This window comes from Rousettus aegyptiacus, unplaced genomic scaffold (genome assembly GCF_014176215.1).
Source record: "Rousettus aegyptiacus isolate mRouAeg1 unplaced genomic scaffold, mRouAeg1.p scaffold_m13_p_6, whole genome shotgun sequence".
NCBI classification, from domain to species: domain Eukaryota; kingdom Metazoa; phylum Chordata; class Mammalia; order Chiroptera; family Pteropodidae; genus Rousettus; species Rousettus aegyptiacus.
This window is the reverse complement of record NW_023416309.1, coordinates 110,039,097-110,057,816: the sequence shown is the minus strand read 5'-3', so window position 1 is coordinate 110,057,816 and position 18,720 is coordinate 110,039,097. Positions and strand designations below refer to the sequence as shown.

The window sequence follows — 18,720 nt, the reverse complement described above, 5'->3', positions numbered from 1 at the left end:
CTCACAGGGCTTCAGGCGAGTATGGACGGGCAGGCTGAGACCTGGGCAGGCTGCACACCGCAGAATCCCAAAGTCTAAGACAGGTATGGGACTACTTGCCTTCATTTTCTTCTAGAGCAAGAGTTGGCAATGTTTTCTCTAAAGGGCAGATAGCTACTGTTTAAAACCTCTGACACCACAACCCAGCTCTTGCTCACCCTCGCATTTTGCCTTCTAAAAAGGGCCTCCATCTTACCCTAAGCACAGGTAGACTTTGGTCTTAGAATGTTAATTGAATCGCATTTGATATGCTGTGGCTATTAAGAATTCTGTAGTGTAAACTTCTATAAAGAGAAGTGTCCTTTTCAGAAACCATGTAAGCCTGCCTAACTCTGCCACAGCACAGCTTAGAATGTTAATTGCGTAATTGAGGAGAAGTATCCTCACGCCTGAAACTCGAGCTACCTTTCAACTTAGTTCTGCAAAACCTTATGTCGGAGAAATCAAACGAATGTGCGTGATCGTATATGTTACAGATATTAATCAAAGATGGGGTTAATTTTCAAGGAGCAGCGAATGCTCGTTGTAAATACAAGTATCAGAAAACACACATTTGAGGTGTAAATAGCTTAATTTGCAAGGTCAGTGGAAGTAAAGACACAGTAATGAAACTAAAAGACTGTTCCCACTTCATGTATATTTTTCCATTGTTTTAATGTTATTGAACGTGTATTATCACTTGGTCGGATTTTGATTAGTTTACATGCACCAAGCAAAACAGGCAAAACTCTCTGCCTTCAAGCTGCTTACATTCTAATGGGAGAAGAGGAGAAATAAATAAACTAAACAAACAAAATCTATAGGATATCAGAGAGCTAAAGGGAAAGACAGTCGGAAGGGAGGACAGGGAGAATGTGTGTGTGTGCATGCGTGTGCACGTGCGTGTGCGTGTGTGTGTGTGTGTGTGTGTCGGGGGTGGGGGGTGAGTCAGCAGGGCTGACACCCAGCAGCACGAGCTGGTGGAGGTGGCCTAGGCGGTGACTGCTCTGATCAGTCAGTACCTCTGCTTCCCCAGTGTTGACTGCTTTGAACATCACCCTGCGAGAGGGATTGCTTTTTCAAAATGATTGACAGGATGGCCTTACTGGTCAGACACCCTTTAAACAGAGACAGAGTGAAGGTGACGGACTGAGTCATGTGGAAGGGAATTTCTGGCCCAGGGACCAGCAAGAGTCAAGCCCTGAAGCAGGCCTCTCTGTGGCTACGACCGGCCAGGAAGTGGTCTGTGCCCTTTCAGTTGGGAGAGGCTGACTCCGATGGCTCTGAAAGGCAGATCCATAACTTCCTCTTATACTAAGCAGATTAAATAAACCCCGTTCAAGTTAGAGTTCATGGCTCTGTGATTTCGAATGGCCCTAAATGACTCTAAATCCTTGTCCAATTTAAAGATCAATGTCTCCGCGGCTTTGAAACAGGCTTCTCTGTGATACTTGTATCCTTAATTGCAGACACATTGGGACATTCACGAGTGAAATGTGTACTGGTTTTGTTTCTGAAACTACCACAAAGTGCACATTCCGCTCCAACCAACTTCCTCCTTCCTGGACCGTCTAGCAGTGTGTGTTCATAGCGCCCTCTCTTGGCCACCTTTAGCACTGTGTTTCTCCACCAGACCCGGCTGCGCCCAGACTGGTCCAACCCAGGGCTCAGAGTGGCTGGACAGGCCGGGATGAAGATGCCTGTGTTTCCTCACGTGCGCTCACGTCCTTCCCCAGCCTGGCCTACATTAGGCAGTTTTATTGTTTAAAAATGCTGTCTCCTGTGGTCTGTTAACCTCTGTTCTCTCCGGACCAGCAAACCATTGTGCACTGCTGCGTGAGTATCGGTGGGTTTCTGCTCCATTTCTCCGTGTCCCTTTCCCCTCTTTCCTGGAGAACTGGCAGGCACGAGCAGAGAGGATCATGGAAGTCGAAACGTCACTCCTTTTGGATATACCCCCTGCCAACCAGATCCCAGGGCTTGGAGGCCAAAAGCAGAGCCCATGGTGGTTCTGACCTTAGCACAGAGGAGCTAAAGATGCAAACCGTCCCCAAGCCCGGCTGTGGACATGACCTGTGCTCTTAGGTCCTTCCTCCTAAGGGAGTGAAAATAAATTATAATGAGCAATTGAGGATGGGGGTGGAGGCTGGTTTAGGGGACTGCTGTGGGCTAAATTGTATCTTCCAAAAAATTCGTATATTGAAGCCCTAACCTCACCCCGACCCCAGTGTGACCATATTTGGAGATACGGTCTTTGGGAAGTAATTTGGTTCACATGAGGTCATAAAAATGGGGCCCCAATGATGAGATTAGTGTCCTACTAAGCAGAAGAGGGACCAGTCTACAGCCATGCCACCCTGAACAAGCCCGAGCCTGTATGATCTCGGAAGCTAAGCAGGGTGGGGCCTGGTTAGTACTTGGATGAGAGACCACCTAGGAAGGCCAGGTACTGTAGGCATAAAAAATAAAAAAAATAAGAGATCGTAAGCTGACAAGGTCCTTGCAATCTGTGAGGTCAACCAACGGTTGCCTTACCTAAAAAAAAACTTAAAAAAAAAAAAAAAGAAGAGGGACCAGAACTCACTCTCTCTGTCATGTGAGGACACAGCAAGATGGCGGCCCCCTACAAGCCGGGAAGAGCCCCTTCACCCAGAACTAAAAAGGCCGCCAGCGTCTCGACCTGGGACCTACCAACCTCCAGAACTGTGAGAAATAAATGTCTGTGCTATTTTGTTATGGCGGCCTGAGCTGACTGGACAGGGACCCGGAGCCTCTCTCTTCTCCAATGGAGATTAATAAACCATTTCTATCTATTCTACTCCTCCCCTTTTTCCATCTTCAAAACAGAACAAAATGGGGGGGGGAAGGATGCCATTAATGATTTACTAGAAGTCGTTTTTCAAGGCAATTAGTTGTCTGCGTTGCCTTCAGGTGGAAAGGAGGGCTCTGCTGGAAGTCCTTACTCTGGGAGGGGGTCCTCCCCTCCCCACCCCCCGCCGCCTTGGCAACCCCGAGAGCAGCCTGGGAAGAATGAGATGCTGGGGAGCGTGGTGTCTGGAAGGAGAGACGCAGGCTGGAAGATTTCGCCCTAGTCTAAAGGCCACTTCAATCCTGACTCCTCTAGTCTCTCCTTCATTTCTCTTCTCTGCTGAGTCCTGTCTAATGATGGTCACTCTCTCTGCCTCCTTATTCTCAGCAAAGCAACCACAGAGTGGGCTTCTGGGCTGAGGGTGGCAGCCAGAGTACCCTGGAAAGTAGGGAGCAGGGGATAAGGGACTGGGGACAGGGAGGGGGCAGGGAGCAGACGCACGTGCGCTCGCCTCCGGTATCAGTGCTGCCTGCCCGGTCCCCACTGATGGCGTCTGTGCCTGACCCCGCAACTGGACAGTCTGTTCCACTTGATGTTACATTTGAGATGGAAAATAGAAAAAGATACACAATGACCACATCGAAGAGCTGACTGTGCCCTGCCCGCCCTTTGGTTTGTGTCTGTGAAATGGAGCAGAGGACGGGTTCGCCGCCGAGGGACTGCGGGGTGGGGAGGGCCTGGCCTTCCGTGACATGGAGCAGCTCCAGCCCACTGTCCTGAACTCTGTCTTCTTGCTCATGGCTGGCACGTGGTGCGACGCACCTCCTGCTCCAAAGGCCCCTGGCAAGGCTCCGCGGTAACTCTCTCTCCCCGGCTGCATGTGTGGGACGCGACGCTAAGAGAGTGGCTCTGTTGGGGTTCGGCGAAGGTTTTTCTAAGAGAAGAGTGACATTTCAAACACGCTTGAAAAGGGAGAAGGGGAAAGGTGAAGCAGACTGATTCATGCCTTCCCTTCTCGTTCGAAATGAGTTGTGTTACTCTCTGCCACCGTGCCCACCCCCACGCCCCTCCCCTTACTCAAATGTTCAAAGTGAAATATAGGGACAGAACATGTCTGAGATGCTGGCTCTGGGGATGAGGGAGATGGGCCAGACCCTGTCCCGCGCCTTCCTGGAGAGCTGTAGGCACAGACTCCTGTCGGAAAGGACAGCATTGCAACAGGCCTGAGAAAGCCACACAGCTCCTCCTGAGGCAGCAGCCGCTATGGAACCGGATCGTTTGCAACCTCTAATTACACCGCTGGTGGCAAGAGTGAGGTCATGGTGTCTGCGAATGACGTTCCCAGTCATGAGCCCCTCTCGAATTGGCCCTGGCCCAGCAAAACTCTGATAAGAAGCAAAATCAGACAGTTCCCTTCACACGCACACATGCGTGTGTGTGTGTGTGTATGTGTGTGTGTGTGTGTGTGTGTGTGTGTCCAGGCTGAGGCCAGAAAGAGCCTATGTGTCCTCTTCTCCGCATCCAGAGGGATGGAGACAGATTTGCCTTAAGAGCTGCTGGTGGGGTGCCATCTACTCCGCTAACAGTGTGGGATGCCTGGTGACTTCCATCACGAAAGGAAACCTCCAGCCTCCCCACAAGTCCCCGGTTGGTGCCCTGCCCTGGCCTTTGGGGATCAAACTCCCGGAAGAAGGTGCTAGGGCTACACATGGTTGTGCAACCAGGTCTCTTCCTACGAAGAGGATAAATGCTGTCTGGAACCCCAGGAGCATCCAGATCAGACTCCCGGCTGCCGGAAGTCTGGGATTGGACGCGAAGAGGGTGGGTTTCACCGGGGTTTCTGACAGTTGTGTCGATGATGTGAGCTCCCACCCTCTGAGCAGGGAGATTCAGCCTTTCTGCTCCTCTGCTGGCTGAGGACAGGTTCCGGCAAATCCAGCTCTCAGGCCCCCTCTGTGAGCGAGCTGTGAAACAGCACCCTGCAGACCAGCTGTTCACCATGGTCTGGGAAGGGCCTGGGCTCTAGGCTGGGGTGGTTAGAGCACGTGTGTGTGGGTGTGTGTGTGTGGGGGGGCACAGCTGGGCATCCCTAACGCATCTGACAATGGCGCAGCCATCAAGGGGAAGGAGGGCTGGCCACATCTAGGCCACCTGCCCTCAAAGCCCTCTCTCATTTACCAATCAGCCATCAGAAGGGTTTCGGCCTGGGATGGAGCACAGGTTGCCAGGGACAAAATGTTGTCTGAATTAGGCGATTGAAGGACTGTAGAGTAGGCAGGCTAGCTTCTCAGCCATTTTCAGGAGGACACCATAGTTCTTTTTCTGTGGCAGGTGAAGAAATGTTTTAGATGGCTGTGTGCACTCCGCAGCCATCAGAAGTGGTGCCGCCTGGGGTGGAGGGGGCCACCAGGGACTGAGGAGGAGGCGCTGTGGCCAAGGTGGGGGTCTCATGGCTCTTTGCTTCCCAACAGTAACACAAGTGGGCAGGGCCCACCCCTCCACCTGACTCAGCAGGCCAAGTGCCGGGGAGCACAGGCGTTTAGGGGCCCATGAAAATATGTCTTTTAAAATCAGAAGTAATAAATGAACTTTTAGGTTGAAGAAAATGTTTGAGTATGTAATATTAATAAATATGTCTTTATGCCAACCATCATAAAATATTATTTTTAACATATATATTTCTTTTAACGGAGGAAGGGATCCAGGGAAGCAAAGCTGTCTGGTGTCCAGGAACGTTGAACTGGGTCCTGCAACTCGGAGCTGGGCTCCTGGCCATGGGGAGTCCTGGCCCCCGGCTCACTCCTCTGGACCACGACGAGGAAGCCTCCCAGGACTCCTCCGTGCGGCTCTCTCACCAATTTCCGTTCTTCTACCCTTTGCAAACGGCCGGGAAGAGACAAAGAATGCAGAGACCTTGGCACCGACTTCACTTTCTCAGCCATCTGTAAGTCTCTGGCCTCCCTTTTGTCTTTCTTTCTCTCTGCCCTGAGCATTTCCAGACTTTCGAAAGCTTGACCTGGGAAGAAGAAACTGGAATCTACCAGTTGAGCGACCCCCTCTTCCCAACACACCCTCTACCCCTGTCACTCAATGTCGGGGAAGGCTGCCGGGGTTCCCGGCCATGCGGGAGAGTGGGAATCCGAGGAGGCCTCTGCGGGAGGCGCGGGGGGCTCAGAGAGCGGAGGGGCTGGCGCGCGTCCCCTCCTGGCGGTGCGAGGCTGGCACTGCTGCCCCCCGGCGGGTCCCGGAAACGCTGGGCGCCCGCGGCCACGCCGACGGGTTGTGTTTTGCGGGGCTCGCTCCCGGGCCCGGCTCGGGGCCGCCGCCGCCGCCGCCGCCGCCGCCCTCCCCGCGCCGAGGCTGCTCTCCAGTCGCGGCCACTGGGTAGCGCTCGGCCCCCCTCTCCGCGTCGCCGCCTCCGCCTCCGCCGCGCTCGTCCCCGGCTCACGCTGCCCCCGCAGCTCCGGCTCGGCGCGGGCAGGAGCGGCTCTCCGGACGCCGAGCCCGGGAAGCGGAGGGCGGCGGGCTCGGCGAGCGGCGGCGGCGCGGCCGAGGCGCTGGGGCTGGGGCTGGGGCTGCGGCTGGCGCGGCGGCCGCCGCTCCACGCGCCGGGCCGGTCGGCGAGCGCGGGGCGGTGCGCGGAGGCGCCGCGCCCCCGGAGCCGGGGCTGCCCGCCGGGCTGTCCGCGCGTCTCGCCGAGAGCTCCGGCCGGGGCGCGGCGCAGGGCAGCGCCGCCGGGGTCCGTCCTCCGGCCGGCAGGAGGCTCCGCGCGCGGGCGCCGGGAGCAGCCCGGGCGGCCGGGCTCCGCAGCCGTCCCCGCCGCCCCGCCGCCGGCGCGGACATGGGCGCGCGGGGCTGCGCGCCGGGCCGCGGGACCCGCAAAGTTTGCTAGCCAGCTGGGCGCCGAGCCGAGGGCGCGCCCGGCCCCGGGGCCCTCGGGACGGACCGAAGAGTCCCCGGATTGGGCGCCAGAACCGTGGAGCCGACAGGGGTGGCTCGGCCCCGTCAGATGCCGCCTGCAAAGTTAGCGAGAAGAAAACTTCAGCTCCAGGGAGATTCGGACCGCGATGCAAACCGCGCCCCCCGAAACCCGCGCCCCTGAAAGAACCCCCGCAGCCGCGTCTGCCGCCGCGCGCGGCCCCGGCCCGGCCCCGGGGGCCCGGCGCCTGGAACAGCGGTGACTCGTCCGCCCAGACGACCCAGCCAGGGGGCGGGGTGGGGGCGGGGGGCGGGCAACGTGGCCACTGGAGGAAGTTTCCTGAAGTTGTCCTCTCAGTCCGGAGCCCGGCCCGGGACCCGGCCGAATCGCAGAGGCCGCCCTGCCGGAGAGAACAAGTCGGACTTGGGGCGCTAAAGGAGGAAGGCGCCCCGAGTCCGAGAGCACGGCTTCTCCCTTTCTCTGGGCTCACCCCTCGCCTTCCGGGCGCGCCGCCGGTATCGGACTTGGACCAAAGAGGACGAGAGAGGATCGGGGTCGCCAGAGCTGCCCCTCCCGGGCACATTCCGCCCCGGGCCGGAGCCGCGTAGACAGCCTCCTGGGACGAAGCCCTGGGGTATTGGACCCCACCAGGATTATAAAGCACTAAAGAGGAAACCCCCACCCCCAACCCGGACTGGTCACCATGTGGGGGCTGATGATCTGGACTCTGCTGGCCTTGCACCGGATCCCCCCGGCCGGAGCCCAAGGTAGGAGGGCCACCCCCACGTGGGGCTGAGGCGGGGGCCAGGGGAGGGGGCGGAGAGGGGACCAAAGGGGCGCGCGGAGGGAGGGCGGCGGGAGTCTGCTGGCCTCGTCGTGGCCTCCCGGACACCGGGCTTGGCCCGGGCAGAGCGCTCTCCAGGGAGTTTCAGAACCCCATCCTCGAGTTTCGGGGGGCTCTGGGGGTGGGGTGGGGCAGTCTTTCTGAGACTTGTGGCTTTCTGAGGGCAGGTGAGGGTCCGTACTGGGAGGCGTCGCCCGGGGAGGCTGAGAAGAGCCTGAGATGAGGGCGGCGGGGGGCGGGGAGGGGGTGTCGCTACTCCCCCACCCGCTGTGGGTGCCCTCGGGCCGGCGAGGGAGGGGCGCGCCATTCCCTGCCCGGCTCAGCGCCCAGCTCCTGCGAGCTCCTCAGGCCGGGCTCCAGGTTCCCGGCTCCGTGGCCGCGGAGAAGGCAAGGCCCTGCCCGGCAGGCGCTGGCCAGCCGGGGCGGAGGGAGCGGCGAGAAGGAGCCTGAATCCGGCGCTGAGTGCCGGCTGGTCGCCCGGGGAGCGCGGTCGCCGGGCCTGGCCACGTACGGAGCCCGCGCCTGGCCGCCTGGCGGGCCGCTGGGACCGGGGGCGCTCCGCGGTGCGGGCAGGGAGCCCCCAGGTCGCGGTGCAGTCCAGGACCCACCGGGGAGGAGGTGCACAGGAAGGGTTTCAGGCCCTCCTCCCTCCCACCCCCCAGACACACACGGCTCCTGCCTTTGCTTCCAGCTCCCACTGGCCGCTCAATTGTCTCTGCAAACGCAGCTCGGACCTGTAGCCGCCTGGAGCAGCCTCGCGGTGGAGAAGGGCTTGGTGGGCTTCGGGGGTGGGAGCGTTAGGAAGGATAAGGACGAGGAGGCGTGATCCCCACTGTTCCCCCTCTAGAGAGCGGGTGCCCAAACGTCCCCCATCCCCCCAGTCCCCCGGCAGGTCCCAGAAGGCGAGGGCGGCTGCGCGGGCGCTTCCTCGCCTTTGGGGTTCGCAGACCCAGACAGCGGTGCCAGTGGTGCCCGAGCGGCGCCTGCTGGGGGCGGAGGGAGACAAGCCTGGACTGGGCTCGGGGACTCGAGGGACTTGGCTTTCCCTCTTCCAGGCGTGGGAAGGGGCCTGAGCCCCCCTCCCCAAGGCTGCTTGCCCTTGGAGCCGGCAGCCTCGAAAGGGGCCACACCTACCTCTGGGCTGGCTTCAGCGGGGTGGGGGTACCCGGCCCAGTGCGCCCAGAGTCAGGCAGGCCAGAGAGCCAAGATCAAAGAGATGACAATAATCAGCGCCCACAGGGTTGAGGGGAGGATTTTACAAGGTAATTTACATTAAAGCACTTGGAAATTTTGTTAACGGGCCCTATAAATGTAAAGTAATAAAAGTTATTATTATATTTATGGTCTTCATAAAATCTTCCAGCAGGCGGGGCCTCAGAGGTCATCTTTTTCAAGTAGCCATTTAACAGATGGGAAAGTGAGGTCCAGGGGCATTAAGTGACTTGATCGAGGCTGCTGCGTGATGAGGGGGCAGTGGGTTCTAAGCGCCCCCCTCTCACGGGAACCAGGACCATCTGCAGCTGGGGTGGGCTTGCGGGGTCCCCAAGGAACTGTGGGGCTGCCAGAATAGGAACAGATTGTAGGCTGCCCTGGGACACCTCATGGCTTTGCTCTGAGAAGCCCGCGGCGTGACCAGCCCAAAGGCAGGAGACAGGAAGTGCTCGGAGGGGTGGCGGCCTCTGTAGGATGCTTCTAACTTAATTACAGCGACAGCATGATTTCCTTGGGCAGGTGGCACGCAAGTGCTTGTTGCATCTAGGGCCAGGCCCGTAAGGAGTCAGTCCCCAGGTCCCCTGAAGGTCTCTCCTTTTGAGTCATTAAGTCTTTTCCATGCCCCACCTCCACACCTGTCCCCTCTACCTGAAGTCGAGATCCCACCCGTCCTGCCGAAGTTAAGACCAGGCTACCTCTGTCCCTGGGCCTCCTGTGGAAGGGGCTCGCGGTGACGGTCTCTTTGATTGATTCGCTCCCTCTCCGGCTTCTCCTGTTTGCTGTCTTTTTGAGAGTGGCTGCCCAAGGTCCCCTGCTGCTCCATTTGTGTCCTCTGGTCTGAGAGAGTGTTTTTCTTCCTCCATGGGGTCCTCGCCTTCCATTTGTCTCCCAGGCGGCAAACCGTGCAGGGGATTGTGGGGACTTGGTCTCGGCCCAAGCTCGGGGTCAGCGTTGCATTTGAGTGTTAGGGTGGAGGGCAGGGGCCGGCCATGGGGCTGGGGGTGCTTTCGTATCTGCTTTGGGGTTAAGAGAGTAGTTTCTCCTTAAGTTTGTGGCCATGGTCATGAGCCTTTGGGGTGGTCGAAGTCACCAGCACTGTTGGTCACTTGCGAGTGCACGAGCCCCATTCTCCGATCATGACACAGGATGAGGGACCGACAGCCGGCCTCCCTTGGGACAAACCTCACATTGGCCACCGCTGGATTCCTCTAGACCTAGTTTTTTTTTTTTTTCTTTTTTTTAAGGTATTGTACCTGGGCAGCTGGGGTGGGCTTGCGGGGTCCCCAGGGGACTTATGCTGAACGCCACCATTTAACCATTTTCCCCTCAAGTGGATGTCACACAATTCCCACTCATTTCCCAAACTAAGTGAGCGATGTTGTAGGAAGAGCAGAGTCAATTCGAGGATTCGAAGTGTTGGGGTGGCGGAGGTAGGGGCGCGGGGGTGGGGAGAGGCCAAGTGCCTGGCACCAAGACGGCACTTAATAAAGGGTAATTATGATGGCGATTGTTTTTACACTATAAGCCAGCGCACCCTGGGGAGTGGTTCCTGGCCACCCACCTAAAAGGCCTTGAATGCTTTCTCCTCCCTGGAGGCCCTTCTTTTACTTCCTCCGGTGGCTCCATCACTCTGTCCCATCGTGGTCGGCCAGCAGGCCTGGGCTCCACTCCCGGGTACCCCGATCACAGACGTCTGGGTGAGCCTGGATGTCTGCATTTTCGCAGACGTCTCTAAGGGTTTTTATGTGCTGCGAAGCTCGGTGACTACTAGTGGACATCCCGAGGAGGCCAAGAGGCTGGAAGGAGGACAGTAGCAGTCCCGCCAGCTGATCTGGAAGGTCCTTTCAGGAGGACGGTACCTGGGGGAGGAACAAACCAGGGTGTGAGCCGAGTGGGCCAGGCAGTGGAGGAACCCTGACGAGGACTAGGAAGCCCAGCTCCGGAGGCTCCTGAAGGCTCCAAAGGGAGAAAGTTTAGTGCTGGGAGCTAATCACAATAAAAGCCAAACAGCACTCGAGGGAGCAGGATGAAAGTTTAATTACATGGTGTGGCTAAGCTGTAATTATTAATTACTGACAGCAAAAAATAACTTATTGATCAGGGCCTCTTGCTAATTACCACAAGGCCGAGTGGCATGCTTGCCTGGGGCTCAGCTGGTACGTGTCAGAAGCCCCACACTCACACAAGAGTGGTCTGGCCGTGTCCCTGCTCCCTACATCCCCCTCTCCCAGGGCCAGAGACATGGCTCTGCCCCACGCCCGTCTCTCCCTGGCCCTGTGCGCCCTTGCCTTCAGCCGGGGAGTCTGGAACGTTCCGGCTGTGGTTATGAGTAACACAGTTTGGTGCTTCTGACACCTGCCTCAGAAGCCCTCTCTTTCATGCATTTGTTCGGCAAATATTTATCGACCGCCTCTCCCCATGTCCTCTCCTGGAAGGCCAGAGTGAGGCCAGGAGCCTTGTTCCATCAGGGAAGGGAGGCTGGGAAAGAGGCCAAGTCCTTTACAGCCGTTCTCTGTTTCAACAGCGCCCGAACAGCGGACTTGAAAATGATGTGTTAAACTGTATTGGTATGCATTTGACTTTGTACCACAGGACACAGTTGGGCTGTCAGCTAAATGGTAAGGGACAATGAACTCATTCTCCGTCCTCAGGACTAATGTGAATCAGTGCACTTGACTTGAAAGAAACATGAAAAGTCTGCTACCCATAAATGTGGGACAAGTGGCCTTCTGGTGTCTGCTTGCATACTCCTGGTGATGGAGGACTCACTAGCGTACAAAACAAGCTAGTTGGTAGACAGTTGGACTCTATGTTGATGAAGAAATTGGCCTCTTGTGGCTGGGTATCCTAGGGTTTGGCTGCAGTTGACGGAGAGCTCTGATTGGCTGGAACCTCCTCCCTCTCCATCCCTTGGACTCCTGGTCCCTCAGGGAGTCGGGAGACTGAGCTGGAATCGATGCTGGGTGTTAGGGTGCTGCTGTGGGATTTCCATCCTCGCTCCTCCTGGAGCACAGCGCCGCAGACAGCCCCGAAGCTGCCTAAAGTGGTGGGAATTAGTCATCGTAATTTGGGGCCTTGGGATGCCAATAGCAACAAATGGGCCAGCGGCAACTGCCGGCAGCGCCCCGCAGCCTGCAATGGAAAGGAAAACAGGCCGGGCCGCCGAGCCGTCCTGGTTGCTCCTTGTCGCCCCACCCCTCCTGTCCACACGCTGGGCAGAAGGCAGGGCCAGCGAGTGGCGCTGGGCGAGGGACGGGGCCTGGCGGGGAGGGAGGGGCTGCACATCTCCGCTCCTTGGACTCCCCTAGCCAGGTGTCTGGGCCCGAAAACCTCCCTCTGGGCCTGGGAGCCCTGCAAGGCGCCCCCCTTCTGGTACTGGGGCCACCAACATGTCGGATGGCCCCGCCCCCCCAGTCTGGGTTCCGTTTCCTTTGAACCCTGCCTCCACCTCTGAGCAACCTTGAGCAGAGGCTCAGTTTTCTCATCTGTAAAATGAAGAAATGGTCAACAAGAAGCATATCTACCTTGTCGCGTTTTCTTTTTGACATTAAGCGAGACGATCCCAATCACTTTTACAATGCTCTTAACGAATGTTAAGTCCTCATAATGTGTTGACGCCACGGTTTGGGGGGGGGTCGTCATCCATACCCCTTCCCGGCCCGCACACAGGCCTCCTCCCCAGCCTCACCTTCACTCACTCCCGTAATCAGCCTTTCTGCTCCTAGAACTTGCTAGTCTAGCTCTGGTTTGCCATCTGACACTTGAAGTCCCTGCCATCCCTGTGGCCATGCTCGCCCCTCCCAGATGCCTGCCAGGCCCGCTGCCCACTCCCTTCAGGCCTTCCCCTAATGTCCCTGACCATACCTAAGCTCCCCATATAACGCGGCACCTTCAAGCACCCACCCTTTACCCTGCTTTATTTTCTCCATGACACCCAGCTCCGTCGGACGTATGTTGACTTGTTTGTTTGTTCATTGTTGGTTTCTCTGATGAGGGCAGGGGCTTCATTTTATTCACTGCCGTATCCTCAGTTGCTAGGGCAGTGCCTGTCACAGAGAAGGAGCTCGACAAATGTGAATGAGTGAATGAAGAATAAATGAGTGAACGCATGGACATTTATCTAAGGTATAAAGCCCTTGGCCATCTGGCCTCGGCCTACTTCTCCAGCTTCCTCTCCGGCCCCCCACTCATTCTCAGGGGTTCATCTGTGCATCGCATACAGCCATGCCATGGAGCCCTCACTGCAGTGCACAGCCGTGCACCCCAAGGATGGGAGCCCTGCCCTCCAGAGATCCCAGCTGAGGCTTACGCAGAATATAGAGTAGTGTCACCTTCGAAACCCAGAGCCCCCTGCTCGGGCTTTCTCACCCCTGTTCCCAGCTCTTCCTGCCTCTGGCCCAACCGGTGAAGCTGCTTCTAGCAGCCTGACCTCTGGGGTGGGTGACCCCCGGATCGTTGCTGAATCCCTACCAGTTGAACTCCACCTGTGTGATACGGAGGAAATTGGGAAGACAGATATAGATTTGGGGGTTATGCCCACCTGTGCATGGAGATACCATTTGACATCCATGAGAGAGGAAGACTTGCATCAGCAATTAAATGCTACAAGCCCGTATCACATCCCCCTGGAGCCCATTGGCCAGAGCTGATCACATGGTCCCGCCCAAAGGCAAGGGAGCTGCAAAGTACAGGGCTTCTGAGCGCTGGAAAAGAGACCAGCATCTCTGTGTGCCCTGGCGATGTCTAGCATTCCTTCATAACTGCCGAGATGACGCTGTGGCCTGTAGCAGTGCATGTGAGGGGACTGCTTTCTGCAAGAAAGCAGGGCCACCCCTAAAGCATCCCCAAGTTCCCCCCAGTCTGTGCTATTACCTCCTCGCTTTGTAGGGTTTTTTTTTTCCTTAAGCACTTGAGAAGTAGCATGTGTAGTGGTCAGTGCTTTGGACCTGGGCCGACCTGGGTTCAGGCTCTGCCTTCGTGTTATTTGTTTGCCACTGTGGGTTCCGTCGCTTACACTGGCAACTCCCATTTCCTTGTCCGAACCCCAGAAGTCAGTGGAAGAGCAGGGGCGGAGCACTCGGCACGGAGCCCGGCGTATCACCGGCACTTAATAAGCTAGTTTAACCATATCTGTGCTCTGAGTTTACCCCTCCGGATAGTCTTCGGATAGCATGTCGGGCTGCATTTACCTTTCGGATTTTCCCCCTGGAATTTTACTCTGTTTTTCACCTGCATCTTCTTTTTGCCCTGCTACCGTTTGCCGCATCCCCAGTTTAGAATGATTTCCTCATCCTAGGGACCTACGGAGGTGGAGGGCACCCACGTTTGCTGCACAGTTCCACCTGTCAGATGACGTTGGGTGCATTACAAGCATTACCTGCCTCCGTGCTCCCTCAGCTCCAACATGTAGGTAAACTGAGGCTCAGAGCAATTAACCGTCCAAGGCCCCACAGCCAGGAAGTAAGGGGTCAGGATGTGAACCCCGGCTCTCTGACCCCAGCGCCTGTCACCTTTCCACTGTCCCAGGCTGCCCTTTGCCTCCAGGGCATCCTTCGCTGGTTATCTCCCCAGCGAGAGGTGCTCAGACAGTCGTGCTGTTGGGAGACTGAGGCTGGCCCAGGACGGGAGCAGAAACAGCCCCGGAATTCCTGCTCCTCCTGCCGCTGGCCTCCATTCTAGTCATGTCCTCACCGGCAGAGTTCAAGAGGTCAGAACGGGAGCCCCCTCCTCCTTCTGCTCCTCTCCTCCTTCCCCTGCATCCCCGTCCTGGGGGCGGGGGTGACATCGAGATGTTTGGGAGACTGCTTAAGGTCACTTGGGGCGTACATGACTGGCTTGCCCGTGCCCGAGCCACACAGGTCTTCTGGACTGAATGGGGCAGGGCAGTAAGCGATAAAAGCCTGAAGCCGTATAGAAAGCTATTAGCGACCCAGAGGGGTGATGAAATTTTGATGATGTGATAACCCTAAGGGGAGGAAATATGATTTGCCATAACTCAGCCCATTCAGGGAATCTGGCTTCTGGGGTGGACACAGGTGACTCTCCAGGGCCCGCCGGAGTCAGAAGCCTGGACCTTCCTCCCCGGGGCACCTCCGCGGAGGTGCAGCTGTGCGAATGAGGGAGGCAGTTGTGCTGTGCAGACTCGGAGTGGTCATCAGAGCCAGGGCTGGGCACCTGGGCACCTGGGCACCCGGGCTGTCCCCACGTAGCGTGAGTCAGTATGAGTCTGGTGCAGATGCCCCATGTCCTGCTCTGGACTGGGGGAGCCAATCTGGGGTGTGCTATCAGGGGGTTCCGGCGGGACGGCACAGGCCTCCAAGGAGCCTGAAACAGGGCTGCTCCCCGGGTTCAAATCCTCCTTGTCATTTATGGGTTGGGCGTCCTTGGATGAGTTACGCAGCCTGTCTGTGCCTCAGTTTCTTCATGTGTAAAACGGGGATAACAGTAGTCCTTAGCTCACGGGGTTGTGACAGGGTTTAATGAGATACGCTAAGCTCTTAGGACAGCACCCTGCGCATAATAAACACTGAATAAGTGATCGTTATTGTCGTTAATGTCATCTTGGTGTCTGGGAAGCAGGGCCGACTTCGGGCCTGCAGTTTGATGTGTGCTCTGTCTCCAAATGCTTCTGCTTCCTTCGTCTCTCATAGGCCTTCCAGTGGCATCTAAACTTCCACTGTTAGGGATTTATTTATTTGGTTAAGCCATTCTCTGCCTCTAACTTAAAATGCAGCCGCGCCACAGAGAACCCGCATAGGAAGCCACCACCGGCAGTGCAGACCGTGAGGTCGATGTTTTACTTGGTCCTTTCACAGAACCTCAGATTTCTCTGGGCAGCTTTCACAGACATCTCATTTTTTCGTCACCCCAACCTATGAAGGCGTTTAGCCAGAACGTATTAATATTATTAACCTTGTTAGCGCTGAAGTTCAGAAAGATTAAGTAACTTGCCAAGGTCACCTGGCATGTAAGGAAGACAGTGAATGGGGGTCAGCTGCTTCTCGGGCCATTGCTTTGGATCGAGACATCCATGCCCAGGAATGGCTCACCACGCTGCGTGGGGTTAGGGAGTTGTCTCGTTTGCCCACAGGCTTCTCCTCAGCTAGGCTGGGCATAGGGGTAGAGCACGGGGTGCGGCCTGGAGGGCCTCTCCTCTCTCTAGGGGAACCCAGAGCCCCCCCAGTCTAGATGTCTCCTTTGGTACTTTGGCCTTGTTGATTCTGAATTATCCTTTAATGGGCACGTGACTGATTTCTTTAATTACAAACTCCTTGAGTTTAGATAATAACCCTTCATCAACAAGGATGGAGGCTTTAGATATAACTTATTGTTCCCATTAATGAACTTAACCCTGTAAAAGAAGGGTGCTGCAGAGGTAAGAGTCAGGCCAGAGGGAAGATTGGCTTGTGGTGCTCTGTGGGCCTCAGAGGCTGTGACCGATTCACATGGAGTTGCTTTAGGTCCCTGTATCCGCACTGGGAGAATGCGAGGCATAAATACAGCATGGCCGAGCTCTTCCATGATGGACGAGGTGGACACATGTCGTGGGGGGTCTGGCCCTGCAGCCAGAAGCTGCCCGCTGTCTGCGCGACCTTTACCTTTATAACATTTTTACATGTTATCGCATCCCATCCCATAGTCTATCCAAATTCTATTTTAACACACAAAGGATATTTTTAAGCTAATGGATGCTGCTGGAAGATGTGATACGCCTGCCTCGTGGCTTCCTGGACCCCCGGAGATACATGGCAAAGTGGGTTTTGAAAAACTTCAATGAGGTGATCTCGTAGGTCGCATTATCTGTAAAATTCTAAGATGCTTACACACACGCACGTGCGCGCGCACTCACACACATTTCAAACATTTGTATTTAACATCTTCTACAATGTTTTGTACACAAATCTACCTCCTAAAGCAGTTGTGTCCCAACCGTAATCGAGCCTGGGCCACTATAACCATCCACCACGACTGGTCTGTGGCCTTCCAGGGTGGTGGGTACGAGGGTAAGGCTGTTGGTCCCTCCCTAGGTGACCCTGCTGCCAGGGTGATCGATGTTTGTCTTAGCATCAGCCCGTCCGCTCCATACCATTAAGAGGCCTGTCTCCCGGCCTCTCCCTGGACCGGGAGAGGTGCTTGACCGGGCAAGCCGTCCAGCGCATCAACCACACTGTTACGGTCATGATGGAAGAAGAGCCAGGGGCAGGGCACTGAATGAGGGCCTGAGGACTCTTGTAGCAGGAGGCCTGTGATGCCCGTGGGCACTGTACACACTCGCGAATGCATGGGTGTCTTCCGGGAGAGCCGAGTTTACCAGGAGACCACCCTCTGGCCGAGCAGGGCCTTCCTGGGCTTTGCATCCCTACAGCAGCTCCGGCAGCCCCGAGCTCTGTGCCCTGCCCCTGCAGGGCTAACCAGATGTTCACGATCATTGATTCCAATCTCCTGACTCCTCTTGAGGCTCTTGGGCTTCCAGAAGCAGACCCCCAAGCACCCCTACACTCCCAGGCTCTGCCGGTCAGCCAGCCTTCCCCAGCCCTGCTTACATGTCTCGCTGCCGTGACTCGGGGACTCAGCATGTGATCGGAGGAGGTGCCGCTGACCGTGCCCAGCGCTCACGACTCCTCGCTCAGTCAACCTTGCAGTCTCCTCCCCACGGGCGGCATGCGCACAGCTGAGTGGCCCTTGACCTTCCCATTCGGAGCCCCTTCTCCCAGCCCTGGCAGAGCGCGTGTAGGCGGGGGGCGGGCTGGGCAGGCAGGCCATCGAGGCCCTGGAGCTGCTGGGGAGTTCTGTATGAGCTCTGCCCCAAGCTCATTATCGGGCTGTGCATCACTGGGTGAAAAACGGTTGTCGTCGGGACGGTAATAAATACGCCGCTGTCAGTGCTGATGTGATTGCACTAATGAAGAGAAATCAGCCAGGGCGAGAGCAGCCACTTCTGGCCGTGGCTCCGCGTGGCTGGATGGCTCTGTCCACTGCCTGCTCCCCCCGCCCTACCCCAGGAAGACAGAGGTCTGGATGTTGAGGGGAAGGAGAGAGGTTGTCAGCACTTAACCCCTTTTCCCTAAGCCCTGGGTGGATGAAGAACCTAGAAGGTGCTAGAAACCTCCAGGAAAAAGGAGCATTGTTCAGCCCCAGGGTGTCAGGGACAGTGTGATAAGGGCCCTGGCCTCGGCCCGGGCCTTGGGCAGAGGCGAGTGGACTCATTGGGTGAACCGATGTGCTTCTGATGGGCCAGCTCCCTTGCAGAGCTCTGGCTGAGAGCTGCCGCGGGAAGGCGTGGGGAGAAACACAGGCCCATTGTCTGCGCCCCCCTGCCCGCCACCTCGTCCGCAATGTTAGGACTTATTGTCTGTCCAGGAACGTGGAATGTCTGCCCCAGGGTGCGGGGTGCAGGCCTTGGACTCCAACTTGCCTTGCCCCTCTGCTATGGAGGAGCTCAAGGGGCCCTGGATCCTCCGAGCTCAGGGGAGAAGTCCAAGCCACAGCCCAGACATGCCTCTGAGATGCTGACGGAGCGGGGAAGGCAGTGGCCCCATCTTGGTGCCGGGCCTTGGGGCACCTGGGTATTGAAGGAAGGCCGGATGATTGAGGGATGCCCTTGCATCTGGGGCCTCGGGGGTACATTCTTGGAGCCCAGGTGGAACCTGCCTCACGAATAGGTGGCCTGGAGCAGTGGGATGCACACCCAAGCTGGCATCGCATGCCCTGGAGGGCTTGCTAGAGGGCACATCCTCAAGCCCCGCCCCCAGCACTTCCGATGTGGCCAGTCGGGGTGGGACCTGGGGATGTGCGTTGCTGACAAGTTCCCAGGTGATGCTGCTGCCACTCACTGTTCCGGGACACCACACTTCGAGAAGGACTAGCCTAGAGGTTTGCGGAGAAGTCGGGGTGCTGCAGTGGTGGCCCAGGTGGACT

The 18,720-nt window shown here is 57.1% G+C and overlaps 1 protein-coding gene and 1 pseudogene across 2 annotated transcripts in view; both read left to right on the top strand.

Moving 5' to 3' along the window:
• Positions 1-2,357: 2,357 nt before the first annotated feature.
• Positions 2,358-2,476, top strand: LOC118604630 (annotated as a pseudogene).
• Positions 2,477-7,075: 4,599 nt separating this feature from the next.
• SDK2 (sidekick cell adhesion molecule 2) overlaps positions 7,076-18,720 on the top strand; it is a 233,402-nt gene continuing 221,757 nt past the window's right edge. For both annotated transcript variants that reach the window (XM_016143599.2, XM_016143598.2), the window contains exon 1: positions 7,076-7,513. In XM_016143599.2, the coding sequence (XP_015999085.2) occupies positions 7,450-7,513 (64 nt within the window). In that variant the 5' untranslated portion in view covers positions 7,076-7,449. The remainder of the gene's footprint in view (positions 7,514-18,720) is intronic.